The 14,354-nt window shown below is 41.0% G+C and overlaps 1 protein-coding gene across 2 annotated transcripts; it reads left to right on the forward strand.

The window, feature by feature from the left end:
• Positions 1-528: 528 nt before the first annotated feature.
• ST3GAL5 (ST3 beta-galactoside alpha-2,3-sialyltransferase 5) lies at positions 529-12,499 on the forward strand. 2 transcript variants are annotated; one of them, XM_086612207.1, is made up of 6 exons: positions 529-638; positions 3,366-3,480; positions 6,201-6,544; positions 7,963-8,149; positions 10,796-10,954; positions 12,236-12,499. In XM_086612207.1, exons 1-6 carry the CDS (start codon positions 529-531, stop codon positions 12,497-12,499), a joined length of 1,179 nt encoding a protein of 392 aa, XP_086468333.1. The 2 variants fall into 2 exon arrangements, with proteins under 2 accessions (XP_086468333.1, XP_009985948.2); XM_009987646.2 differs by having other exon boundaries at positions 611-648.
• The last annotated feature ends 1,855 nt before the right edge of the window (positions 12,500-14,354 follow it).

The following is a 14,354-nucleotide window of genomic DNA, read 5'->3' on the forward strand; positions in this document are numbered from 1 at the left end:
ATGATGAGACAGACTTGCTTAATCTTAGGAAAATCGGGGAGTTGATTTGAGATGTGGGCTCTAGTTTTGAGAGTGGGATCAGGATAGCGTAGTACTTGGACTCTTTGATTTAGAGATCCTAAATACCCTGAGCATATGGTGTAGATTGTTTGGTTGTTTTGGGGTATTTTTTTTCCTTTCTGGAGTCTAATAATTCCTCAAACAAAATGGTGTTTGACCAAGATCAAGCAATAGTGTTTGGCAGTAACTGATGTAGTTGCAATTATTAGACTTCAGGCTTATGAAAAATGCAGAGACTTCTACCTGGCAACATGTGCATATTTTTAGAATCAAGTCTTGGTGGTGCATCTGAAATGAGTAGCTTCTTGATCACGAGGAGGTCAGGAGCAGTTCAGTGTTCCTGACATGACAACCGAGAATCAGAGTCATCTCTGGGAAACAGAGCAAGTTAATAGTCGTTGGATGTCCTGTGAATTTTTTTCCATTGAGAAAAAGTTATGATAATTTTTTTCTTTCTTTTTTACAGCAATGCTGAGTGACAATAACTCTGCGAAGCAGAAAAGTGATTGTTCACCTCCTGTGCAATGGTGTAAGGTGGCTTTACATGAAGATGAGAAGACCAACCTGGTTTTTAAAAGGTACTCACAAGTAAGTGTCTTTGTCATGGCAATATAGAGGTCACTTGCACTACCCTAGCCTGGGCAGTTACAGAAAGGATGCAAAAATCGAGGGATGAGAGTGCCACAGGAGCTGAGTGGAGGTTAGACACGCAGCTTTCCCTGGGGCACCTAAAACACTTTGAGGAGCCTAGGCTCTCTCATAGTAGTAGTGCCTGTTCTCCCAAGCCAATGTGACATCCCAGTACTTCATTCACAAGTATATCCAGTCTCTTTTGTATCCAGGTAAGTAACAATGTCGAGGCTTTCGTATAGTCTGATAAATGAAGGGCAGCAGATGTTTAGTGGATATTTTGGAGAGTTGTTTCCTCATAGTTAATTTGTTTATGAAGACTCCTAGAGTGTTCCATCACAAAATCTTAATTACTCCATTGCTTGTAGTTTAACATCAATTTGGAATTAATGAGTGTGTGCTAGTGTACATCCAGAACCCTATTTAAACTAGAAAGCTCACTACTGTGATGCCTCCCTGGCACGTGATTTTTTTTTTTAGGTCTTAACAGATTTGATTTTTTTTTTTAAGCTTTATATCCACTGGAGTTATGAGCACCTGAGTGGTGCAGTGCCAGCTGAATCCAGAGATACCTGATAAATCTCTGTGGAGGAAAACTAACCTCATTCATCTGCTGTGAATCCCCTGTTTCTGCCAGTCACCTGGTTTCCAGGAGGTGCAGCCTAACATGCTAATAAATCCCTGTCAGTGCAAAATCCAATTTAGTTAAATCAAATACAACAACAGTGCTGCTTTTGCGGTGGCCAGCTTGTTTGTAGCACATACTGCAAATTGAGTGCCAGGATCACACCTATTAGCCTGTATAGTACAAGCTTTTTTAAAAAAAATAATCTTGGAAACCTGTATTAACTTCATCTGCAAGAGTTCCAAGAAGCACTGAATGCTTAGTAGGTTGTGTATTTTTTTTTTTTAAGATGTTTAAACAAATGTCCAGTCCTTAGAATCATAGAATCATAGAATCGTTAGGGCTGGAAGGGACCTTCAAAGGTCGTCTAGTCCAACCCCCCTGCAAGGAACAGGGATATCTCCAACTAGATCAGGTTGCTCAGGGCCTCATCCAACCTGGCCTTGAATGTCTCCAGGGATGGAGCATCCACCACCTCTCTGGGCAACCTGTTCCAGTGTTCTACAACTCTCATAGTAAAAAATTTTTTCCTAATATCCAACCTGAATCTACCTCCCTCTATTTTAAAACCATTACCCCTTGTCCTATCACAACTGGCCCTCCTGAACAGCCTCTCCCCATCTTTCTTGTAGGCCCCCTTGAGGTACTGGAAGACCGCTATAAGGTCACCCCGGAGCCTCCTCTTCTCCAGGCTGAACAGCCCCAACTCTTTCAGCCTGTCCTCATAGGAAAGGTGCTCCAGCCCTCTTATCATCTTCGTGGCCCTCCTCTGGACCCTCTCCAACTGGTCCATGTCCTTCTTATGTTGGGGACTCCAGAACTGTATGCAATACTCCAAGTGAGGTCTCACGAGGGCAGAGTAGAGGGGGAGAATCACCTCCCTCAACCTGCTGGCCACGCTCCTCTTGATGCAGCCCAGGATGCGGTTGGCCTTCTGGGCTGCAAGAGCACATTGCCGGCTCATATTCAGCTTCTCGTCCACCAGTACTCCCAAGTCCTTCTCCTCAGGGCTGCTCTCGATCCATTCACCACCCAGTCTGTATTTGTGCCTGGGATTGCCACGACCCAGATGTAGGACCTTGCACTTGGCCTGGTTAAACTTCATGAGGTTGGTACGGGCCCACCTCTCCAGCCTGTCGAGGTCCCTCTGGATGGCATCCCTCCCTTCCAGCGTGTCGACGGCACCACACAGCTTGGTATCATCGGCGAACTTGCTGAGGGTGCACTCCATGTTTCCTTAGGAAACCGTGGGAAGTGAAAATCAATAAGGCTCAAACTACATACTTGAACAACACCCACAACTCTAACCAAATAATGATGTAATTTTTGCAAATTGGTTTAGTCATGAAATGAGCCAAGTGAATATTTGGAGATCAACAGTGAGATTCTTAGGAATAAGAAAAGAGTAGATCAAAAATGTGTATAGTCTAGATTACTCATTTTTAAAGTGTTTTTCTTTTTCTTCTGCATGTTTTGGGGCTGTAAATAATGAAATTAGGCTTCTCAAGATAAACCTGAGCATCTAAATTCTGCATCCTAGCCTGCCAGTGAGTTGAAAGTTTTGCTTGTGAGTGATGGCCATTGACTGAAAATCTTGCAATTTGAAGTTCCATCCCTGTTTTAACTTGCATGAAAATACGTATTTCAAAATAAAGTTGCCTTTTAAATTAGGAAAATAGAAGTCACTTTTAGTTTCTTTACGTGAGGAGAGTTATTTGACCCATCAGAGATGCATTTAAAGTATATGATGCAGGCATAGAACTGCATGAATCCGAGCGTCAATGTGCAACACTTTCCTTATCGAAGCATCCATGTATGTTGGTACTTCCCTGTAGATAGCTCTGAAGAGTTGGGAAAGACTTGCAGTGAACAAAGCAATGGTTTTTCTTGAGTTGAATTGAATGCAAGTATTCACCTGAAGTTCTTAAAATACCTTAAATTTGTTTAACAATACTCATTTAACAGTTGATGGATTGCTGGGAAAAAAGATGATTTTTTTTTTTTTTTCTTCTCCTGTCTCTTACTTCTACACCCTCCTGTTTGTTTTTAGAATTTTTGCATTGTTTGTGATTGGAGGGTGCTTCCTTTATATCCTCATATTACGTATGGGCCCTGAAGAATGTGACAGAACAAAAATGCCATATGTGGACTCCGATCGTGCAAAGGTTGGTATTTTTTGCCTTTTTTTTTTTAACTTGGCTTAAAGTTATTAATCGACAATATAATAATTATAAGGATCTACAACAAAGAACTTGAATGTTGAAATTATCCTTTTGAAGGAAAATATATTTTGCTTCATTTCATGCCATAGAATTTCTGTTTTTTTTTCTTGTGGAGTGACAACAGAACTGCATAGAGAAACTGGATTTTTAGGGGTAAAATGAAATAACTATGACTGTTAAGAAAAACATTTGAAATGGACATGTCATCATACTATTGTGTCAGCACAGATGACACTGGCAATGAAAAGTAATGTATTTAAAAAAACCTGCCAAACCCAACACATGAAACCAAAGGCTTATTTTTACCTAAGCCAGTTCCCCAGTCTGCTTTGCCTTGTAGTTGCTCAGTTGTTTTTGGAATCACAGGGTGAGGATGCAGCCTTTGATTCATTTATTTATTTAAAGTAGCAGCTACTTACTTCAACTACAGTTTTGCATGTGGCTTATAAGCGGATGTAACAGACACCAATAAAGCTTTCTCTTTGTTCTTGCTGACGTTTCTGCCTTTGCTACGTAACCTGTTTGCTGTTTATAACAGTACTTACTTTGGCTTAGATTTGGTACATTTCTGTCTTTGAATGTCTCATTGCTAAGACACAACTTAGAAGCCCTGATTTAAGATAATCTCAGCTTAGCATCACTGCGTGAGCATCCTCTCCCACCTTCTTCGGTGCATGTTTTTCCCCTTCCGAGCCTCTTTGCCTCCGCTTTATTTCTTGTTTGACTTTTTTTTCCTCAGTAGCATATTCTTGCTTCCCAACAACCACCACCTTAAACCAAGCAAGCCTAAAGACTGCATGGACTGTGCTTATTGTTGCCTCATGATTAATTTTGTTTGTGTTAGGTGCAGGATGAGTAAATAATATTGTTCTTTGTCTAGTTAGGTAGTAGCTGATTCCAGACTGTTTGGAGCAGTTGTCAAGTGATTTGCATTAATTTTTACTGATGGAATGCACAACTGTCAGCCTTAAAAATGAGGCTCTTCCAAAGATACACTGACTCTTGATGGCAAGTACAGCATGAAGTTGCTCAGTTGTGCTTTTCTTGGGAAGAAATGTGGTATTTATTCCCAGAGTTGCAGAGACCTTTGTAATGGACGTGTAATAAGGACATATTGCTGCTGGAGCAGGTCCAGAGGAGGCCCACAAAGTTGATCCGAGTGCTGGAACACCTCTCCTATGAAGACAGGCTGAGAGAGTTGGGGCTGTTCAGCCTGGAGAAGAGAAGGCTCTGGGGTCATCTTAGAGCAGCCTTCCAGTACTTAAAGGGGGCCTACAGGAAAGCTGGAGAGGGACTTTTTACAAGGGCATGTAGTGATAGGACAAGGGGCAATGGTTTAAACTGAAAGAGGGGAGATTTAGATTAAATATAAGGAAGAAATTTTTCACTCAAGAGGGTGGTGAGGCACTGGAACAGGTTGCCCAGAGAAGTTGTGCCTGCCCCATCCCTGGAAGTATTCAAGGCCAGGTTGGATGAGGCTTTGAGCAACCTGGTGTAGTGGAGGTTTCCCTGCCCATGGCAGGGGGGTTGGAACCAGATGATCTTTTAAGGTCCCTTCCAACTCCAACCATTCTGTGATTCTATGGTGGCAGAGGCAGTTCTGTAGAACAGTCTTATTTAAAGAAAATATAAAATGAAAGCAGCACAACTTCTCTCCTTATACATTCCTATACACGCTTCCTTTTAACAGTACGGAAGGGGAACTGAGTTAGCTCTAGATTTGAATCTTGACTCTGACCCCTGTGTTTGCTCATGGGTTTTTTTTATTACGGTCGAGGAAGGATCACCAGAGTTGTATTGGGGAAGAGAATGTACAAGAAGAATTTATTTTTAACTGATGAAAATTATACCTTTGCCATTTTTCTTCTTTGTTACATCAGATAGATCAGATACTGGCTTACCACTACAGATTTCTATAAAAGGTACATGAGTAGTTGTTTGGGTTTTTTTTTGTTTTTTGGGTTTTTTTTTTGATGAGATGGATCAATATGTAGTTTTATCTGACAGCTTAATCTTTTTATGCAGTATGAAACTGTAGTCTTTTATTTTGGTGTCTAGTATTTGAATGAAGACCTGAAACACTTCCACCTTGCATTCCGTTTAGAGTTGTGTTTTAGTCACTAGGGATACTTCTGGAAGAAGTGTTGCTTCATTTTGATTAGTAATCAAGTCCAGCCTGCCATTTCACAGAACTTTTACCCAGTGGATGTGTCTCTGGTAAAATCCTACCTCAGGCAGAGCTCAGGTCACACAATTGAGCAGCGGAGTAGAGTTCCGCTTGCTGGCTTGCTGCTGAATTAGGTGTGTAGAGATAGGTCTAGATTTTTTTTAATCTGTTTTTGCAAGTAACAGTACAAATGTTCTCAAACGACTCACTTTCACTTACCTCTTTTAGTAGCCTAATTTATTCTTTAGAAAAGCTCCTATCCAGATTTAAGTGATTGAATGGAGAGACATTCCTTTGTAGGTTTTCACCCTGGACAGGTTAGTATCTGCTTTTGAGTGAATGCTTTAAAAGATCTTGTATTTCCATGTTTAAGCTTCCTTTATAAACCCCTGTGTTGGCTAAACTGCCGGTGGTCAGCTGGTGGGTTGCATTGAGAGGGCTTTGTGTGTTCCTGAAGCTAGCTTTCCCGACTGAAATAGTGTATGTTTTGTTTTAGAAAGCACAACAGTATGCCAAGGCTGCATTGCAGGAACAGTGCCGACCTTCTTATGTGAAGAAAGAAATGAGGAAGTTATTTGCAGAGAAATATAGCATGGACATATCTCCCTTTGTAAGAAAAAATATAAATGAAGATGAAGCTTTATTTAAATACGAACCTCCTTTTGGATTTCGTAAGTTCTTCGATAAGCTTAAAAATCTCCTTGAACTCTTACCTGAGCATGATTTACCGGAAGATTTGAAGTCAAAACACTGTAAGCGTTGTGTTGTTGTTGGTAGTGGTGGAATTCTTCGTGAATCAAAGCTGGGTCACTTTTTGAATCAGTTTGATATTGTTATAAGGTACGTATTTTCCATTTAAGGATTCCAGCTACTTCAACTTTACTTTATGAGCTGACTTTGTTTTTTTTGAGGGTAAAGTATCTCCAATATTTATGCAACTGATAAAACTGTTTCTGAAAGTGCTTTTGAGAAATTTACTTGTCTTGATGGAATATGAAGTCTTAGAAGCAAAATAAACTATGTTAACAAGACAGGAGTTCAGTGTAATTATTTGTGGACTTTAGATACAAAAAAAAACCATGGGCAGAAATGAGGTAGAAACCAGTGAAATCACAGACAAGTAGACAATTCTGGTTTTATCCATTCATATGTTTAAACTTTCGGAGGTAGGCTTCAGGACTCGCTTTTTCCCTTTGGTTAGTTGGGATGCTTATTTGACGGATTTTTTTTTTTATAACAGCTATTTCAAACAAAATAAAAATTAATTGGTGTTTCAGCATACATTTTGTTTACACACTGTATAGCATGCTTATCTTTCCTTATCTTTACAAGATCAGTGCATGCTTTCTGTGATTACCCATGTTTTCTAATGTCTGAATTAAACAAATACAGGCTGTGTATTCGTGCCTTCCGAACGCTACTGTTTGAACTCTCCTTCTTTGTATTTTGCTTCATGTAAAGTCACAAATAAATTTAACACAAGCATTTTCACAAGTTGCTTTGTAAACTAAGACTTGCTCCTCTTAAAAAGCAAAGGCTTGATGCAGTGAGTCAATATCTCTTATGCAAAGGTAAACCTGTTAGCATGTGGAGGGGCAGAGAACTGGCATTAACTGTTCACTAAAATTAGGGCTGGCAGCATGAAGGTCACTTTTCTGTTGATAGAGAAAAGTTTTTAGGACTTAGGCTATTCTGCAGAACTGATGGAGCTGGATGATGCTGTTCTCTTGTCAGCAGTGTGCTAGCATCTGAAATTTTTGGTGAGCCAGAATGATTTAAACTCACAGGATGCGTTATGTTGCATTGAAAGGATAATTCGAATGCCTTTTTGCGTGTAATACTCGTGTATACGTATGTGTGTATATATCAGTATATAGAAAAAAGATAACGCAGGCAACTTCCTATGTGTTTTCTTTCCCTTCCTCTTTTAAGCCTCTCTGAGTTGGCACAAGGCAATAAATACAAAATTTAACAATGCAGTTGTAAGTTACTTTCCTATTCAAGCTTTTCTTTCTGAAGTTTCGTGCTTGTGCTCATTAGTCCAGAAATAGAATTAGCTTCCTCTCAAAGAGAAGGGGTGGATGAGTGTGTGAGGTGAGGAACACGGGGATACTGAGAAAACACTGTAGTCTGGGTCTGTTACAAATCTGTGGACCACATAGAAGTTCTTTGCTTAGTGTCTGATGTTTTAATGAGGTTGTAACCCATATCTTATTAAATACAGTTTCTCTCTGTTGTGTGGTTTGTTTTTTTTTTAGGTTAAATGATGCACCAGTTCAAGGATACACAGATCATGTTGGTGAAAAAACTACTATACGGATGACTTACCCAGAAGGCGCCCCCCTTTCTGAACATGAGTATCCTCCTGCTAGCTTGTTTGTGGCAGTTTTGTTTAAAAGTGTTGATTTCAGTTGGCTTCAAGCAATGGTAAAAAACGAAAGCTTGGTATGTAACATGGCAGTGTTGTGTACCTGTGATTTTTGTCTGTTTTTTTTTTTGTCTAATGCTTGAGAAGCTGGCTCATCTGTTACTTCCTGTTTAATACTGAGCATCTTTTTTGTAACTTCGTGGGTTTTTTTTTAGCTGTGTCTCCTAGTTTCAGTTGATACCAGCATTCATGTTGAAGCTCTGTGCTGACAGTAACACTGTTTTTCTCGCTACAAGTATTAGTGGTTTGCACCAAGCTACATGACATATCGAATGTTTACTAAAATAGAATTAATTTCACGTTAGGTTTAAGTGACTTGTTCAAGTCTGCAGAGCCTGAAATAGAAACAAGATTTCTGGATGCCAGTCTAGTTGTTTTTTTTAACAGCTGGAGTCTGTGCTGCTACAATAGGCATACCTGCAGTTAATGTGTAACTGAGGCATTGCAGTTGTTAGTTCACAGTTGTCTGTGGTTCCGTAATTAAAAGGTTGTTTATTTCTCACTGAATATTTAAAGAAGTGCAGAGATTCCTAAGGAACTGATAGAAGGGTTCTGTGTTTCCAAACTCTCTCTAAATTGGTGGTTTTCACCTCTTTCAGTTTGAAGGCAGATAATTTCTGCAAGTTGAAAACGAGCAGCTGCATTTCTCTGACCACGGATTGAAAACGAATGCTCTAAATTATTGAGATATATTTAGAAGAAAGCCTGACAAATTTGATAACAATTTGGTAACATGCTAGTTTAGGCTTTCCAAGTTCCCTTCTTAATTTTGAGACTTTTTTACAACATGAGAGCACTTAGAATGTCTGTTTAATATTGACCATGACTGTCTACTACTGCTTTAGTACAGAGAGTGTGTGCAGGGATACTGCCTTGTTTTGAATAATCTGAGTATGTTTTGTAGAGGCGAGATTTTCCTGAATGCATGAATTTGCACAAGTTTAAGAACTTCTGCTCCCCGATTTTTATTTTTTTTTATTACCAGGGACAAGAAAATGTTAGTCTATGACCCTCCTTGCAGCAGTGTGGTGATTTTGATGACCATCAGCTTTCTAACTTGAGTTGAATCCCCGACTTACTCGTTTTACAAGCTACCTGACTGGTTCATATTTTAAAGTTTGGTTTTGAAGAATGACTAGTACAAGGATGGCTTTCTGTATTAGAATTTGTTTTGGAGGGATTGAAAGAGTGATTGCTTTTTGGCATCTGCAATATCCGCTGTTAGTGAGTTACAAGACTGAAGTATGTGCTTCATGAAAAGAGTACCTTTTCTTGTTTTGCATGGCTTAGGAGCAGATCTGCTCATTCCCACCGTCTTCCTTGCTCTGGTGTTTTTGCTGGTGCAGAGAGCCAGTTTTGGGAACTGATCTGGGAATGAGCATAGTGGAGAGAATCCACTGAAGGGCCATGCAGATGCTTAAGCGACTGGAGCTTCTGTCCTATGAGGAAAGGCTGAGAGATGGGAGTGTTTAGCCTAGAGAAGAGAAGGCTTGGGGGGAATCTTGTCAAGTCTCTGAGGAGAGGATGCAAAGAGGATGGAGCTAGAGTCTTTTTGGTGGTGTCCAGTGACAGGACCAGAGGCAATGAGCTCAAACTGAAATGCAGGAGGATCCCTGTGAACATCAGGAAACACTTTTCACTATGAGAATGACTGAGCACGGGCACAGGTTGCCCAGAGCAGTTGTGGAGTCTCCATCCTTGGAGATCCTCAAAAGCCATCTGGACGTGGTTCTGGCCAACCGATTCTAGGTGTCTCTGCTTGAGCAGGGTTGTTGGACCTCTTGACCTCCAGAGGTCCCTTCCAGCCTCAAACCATGCTGTGCTTGTGAACCGAAAACATACTTCTTTTCTCAAATACTAGGCTTTCAGTTGGATCAACTCTGTGCAGGCATTGGTACTTTATCACTGATTCAGAGCATGGGTGGGGAGACAGGACCGTAGCAACCTAGATTTGATCAGTTTAAGCTTCTGTAGAGTTGTGCCTTAAAAGCTTATTAAAAAAATACAGGTATATGTTGCAGCTATATCAGTTTTATCATTTACTTCTGTTACATGGAAAGACTCCTAAAATAAGCATGATTTTGTTGGTTTTTGTTTGGTTGTTTTTTTTTTCCGTTAGCATGTGTCTAATTGACTGTAAGTGGCATGAGATCAGAATCCAGCTTGCTGAGTTTTATGTAAATCCTCTTCTGAAGTGTTAGGTTTATCACTAGGTGGATGCTGTCAAACAGCAGCTGTTCACTTCAAACCCTGAGCAAAATGGTTTAAAATCCAGTGCTTGCTTCCGAATGCCTGGTTAATGTGCGTGGAAAACTGTGGTTCCCTTTCCTGTTTGTTCGAATACTACTGCTTACCCAGTTGTGTTGGGGAAGGTCCAAAGAACCTGTAGGTGCTGGTGGATATGTTGACTGATTAAACACAAACTGCAGTCAAATATTCAGAAGAAACAGCTTTTCCTCTTTGCTGTCCTCTGTGCAATTCCAAATAAGGCTTTCCTCTTTTGGATTAGTCACTTCAGCTGTGCGCTGGTATTCCTGAACCCACCTTAGCTATAAGGATTTTCTTAAAATCAATGATGAATTCTATAACTTGTGTACTGTCTGCCATATGCTTTGCAGTCTCAGAGTTTCCCTTTGCTGAACTATTTTTTTTCTTTCTCTTAGCCTTGGTGGGTGCGACTCTTCTTTTGGAAGAAGGTTGCTGAGAAAATTCCTCTTACATCGAAACAGTTTCGGATTCTGAATCCAGTCATCGTTAAAGAGACAGCTTTGGACATTTTACAGTTCCCTGAACCTAGATCAAAATTCTGGGGTTGGGATAAGGTAAGAGGTTTGGAAACTATAAAATACAAAGTACAATAAGAAACTGAAAAAACTCTTGGGCTTTTCCTTCAATATAGTTTCTCTGTGCAATTTCAGAGCTGGTCTTAAGTAATAGAGAAATTAATGTGCTCTCTCAAGAGACTATTGTATTTTCTTATGTAAATCGAAGTAGGATTTCACTTCACCTTTTTAGATGAGGTGTTACGCCTGTGCATGCTGGTATGAAATGGCGTGCTTTACAAAGCACTCAGATGCAGTAAGACATGAATTCATTCCAGTGCAGTGTGTTCACTCGCACGTTGTTGTGACTGGTGTTAAGTATTCAAAACACGCATTTGATGTATGTCAAATGGGTTAAGAGCAGCCCTGTTAAGCCAAACCAGCAGTCAGCTATAGACAGATGTACCTTCCACTGCAGGGAAAGCAGAGAGAGGATGGAAAATAGGCCAGTGTAAAACGACCTTCCAACTGTTGGAGTTGCCTTGTATTGCCAGTGTGCTCAATAGCAACTGATGGGTGTATCCTCTCTTTATGTCCTTTGCTCCAGCAATAGTATGGAGTGATGAAATGCCTAATTTAATTACACACTGCATTTTTCTTATTTTAATTATTTGTTTGAGAAATTGAATGTCACTAGTTCTCTTGAACTATGAAAAATTCTGAATAAATATTGTCTTTTTACCTTTCATGTGAAAGCATTTAATGGTAGTGTTGTTGCACAAATGTTTTGAAGGAAATTCTCACCTTGGAACATTTATTTATAACAATAACATAACACACCAAGCTACGTATCTTCTAGTTGTATCGTAGTATACTTGCATCTTCATGGGTTATTCGGTGAAAGGTCATATTATGAAGAAGAGTGTTAAGAGAGCCTGTTGCTGAAGACTGAAGAAAGCGTACATCAAGAAACGTCAGCCTTAACTGCATGTCAGGAGTTATTTGAGCATTCAGAGCAAGGGTTCATTTGTTGAACTACACAGTGATAGGGTATCTGGCCTTCACAGAGAAACAATTTAGAGTTGGCAGTCAAAAGTCTTGTTGAAGGCAAATGCTCGAGTCATATTAGTGTTTGACCCTGAAGTTTTTAGTTTCACTTGATCATTAAATTGATTTTTAGTTTTCGTTGTAGTTGATTTTAGTTTTAATTGATTACTTGATTTCAGTTTTAAGTGAGGAGAGGGTATAGACACAGCCATTACATTTTGTAAAGCGTTTATAAAAGTGGCAAAGGTGAAAATACTTGAATTCAGCAGGCTTCTTTTTTTCCCCTCTTTTTAGAATGTACCTACAATTGGGGTCACAGCAGTTGTTCTGGCCACACATTTATGTGATGAAGTGAGCTTAGCAGGATTTGGATATGACCTCGATCAGCCCAGCACACCTTTGCACTATTACAACAACCTCTGCATGGCTGCCATGAACGGACAAACGATGCACAATGTGACAAGTGAAACAAAATTCTTGCAAAAACTGATCAAAGAAAAAGTTGTCAAAGACCTCACTGGCGGGATACATTGTGAATTCTGTGGCAAAGACAGCTAGTGATTGAAGTGTGGCATTGTTTGGATTTGTTAAATTTCCAGAGGTTCAGCTGAAACAACTTTTTCACAGTCTTAAGTAGTTCTTTAAAGTATGTATAAAATGGACATGGAATCTCTGCTGCCTTTTTTGATGTCAAGTTGGACTTTTAAATTTATCTTGATGTCAGTTTTTACTTTGCACATTTTTGTGGATAACTATGTAAATACAAATTGGAGTTGAAAGATACCCATTTCATAGGATGGTTTGGGTTGGAAGGGACCTTAAAGATCATCTAGTTCCAAACTCCCTGCCATGGGCAGGGACACCTGCCACTAGATCAGGTTGCTCAAAGCCTCATCCAACCTGGCCTTGAACACTTCCAGGGATGGGGCAGGCACAACTTCTGTGGGCAACCTGTTCCAGTGCTTCACCACCCTCACAGTGAAGAATTTCTTCCTTACACCTAATTGAAATCTCCCCGGTTTCAGTTTAAAGCCATTGCCCCTTGTCCTATCACTACATGCCCGTGTAAAAAGTCCCTCTCCAGCTTTAATGTAGGGCACTTTAGGTTCCTTGAAGGCTGCTTGGAGGTCTCCCCAGAGCCTTCTCTTCTCTAGACTGAACAACTCCGACTCTCAACCTGTCTTCATAGGAGAGGTGCTCCAGCCCTCGGATCATCTTTGTGGCCCTCCCCTGGACCTGCTCCAACAGCTCCATGTCCTTCTTATGTTGGGAGCCCCAGAGCTGAATGCAGTATTCCAGGTGGGGTCTCAGGAGAGCAGAGTAAAGGGGCAGAATCACCTCTCTCAACCTGCTGGCCACAATTCTTTTGATGCAGCCCAGAATATGGTTGGCTTTCTGGGCTGCCAGCACACATTGCTGGTTCATATTTGAGTTTTTCATCAACCAGCACCCCCAAGTGCTTCCTCAGGACTACTCCCAATCCATTTTCCACCCAGGCTGTACTTGTGCTTGGGATTGCCCCGACCCATGTGCAGGACCTTGCTCTTGTCCTTGTTGAACTTCATGAGGTTCACACAGGCCCACCTCTCCAGCCTGTCAAGGTCCCTCTGGATGGCATCCCTTCCCTCCAGAGTCCACAACACCACACAACTTGGTGTCATCTGCAAACTTGCTGAGGGTGCACTTGATCCCACTGTCCATGTTGCCAACAAAGATGTTAAATAGCACTCGCCCCAGTACTGACCTCTGAGGAATGCCACTTGTCACTGGTCTCCACTTGGACGTCGAGCTGTTGGTTGCAACTCTTTAAGTGTGACTATCCAGCTAATTCCTTATCCACCGAGTGGTCCATCCATCAAGTCCATGTCTCCAGTTGAGAGACAAGGTTGTCATGTGGGACGATGCCAAGTGCTTTGGACAAGTCGGAATAGATGATGTTAGTTGCTCTTCCCTTATCCACCAGTGCCATAACCCCGTCGTAGAAGGCCACCAAATTAGACAGGCAGGATTTGCCCTTAGTGAGGTCGTGTTGACTGTCCCTGATCACCTCCTTATTTTCCATGTGCTTTAATGTAGTTTCCAGGAGGATCTGCTCCATGATCTTGCTGGCGCAATGATTAGACTGGCTGGCTTGTAGTTCCTCGGGTCTTCCTTTTTTTCCTTTTTAAAAATGAGGCCTATGTTTCCCCTTTTCCAGTCAGTGGGAATTTCACTGGACTGCCACAACTTCTCGAATAGGATGGATAGTGGCTTGGCAACTTCATGTGCCGGTTCCCTGAGGACCTGTAGATGCATCTTATCAGGTCCCATGGACTTGTGCACCTTCAGGTTCTTTAGATGGTCTCAAACCTGATCTTCTCCTACAGTGGGCGGTTCTTCATTCTCCCAGTCCCTGCTGTTGCCTTCTGCAACG

The sequence above is a fragment of the Tauraco erythrolophus genome, chromosome 5 (genome assembly GCF_009769465.1).
Source record: "Tauraco erythrolophus isolate bTauEry1 chromosome 5, bTauEry1.pri, whole genome shotgun sequence".
Classification (NCBI taxonomy): Eukaryota; Metazoa; Chordata; class Aves; order Musophagiformes; family Musophagidae; genus Tauraco; species Tauraco erythrolophus.

Excerpts from the sequence above, each read along its gene's own strand:
- ST3GAL5 (XM_086612207.1), top strand. The coding sequence starts at position 529 with ATGCTGAGTGACAATAACTCTGCGAAGCAGAAAAGTGATTGTTCACCT. Across the intron at positions 3,481-6,200 it reads TGGACTCCGATCGTGCAAAG|AAAGCACAACAGTATGCCAA; the intron begins GTTGGTATTTTT and ends GTTTTGTTTTAG. Across the intron at positions 6,545-7,962 it reads CAGTTTGATATTGTTATAAG|GTTAAATGATGCACCAGTTC; the intron begins GTACGTATTTTC and ends TTTTTTTTTTAG.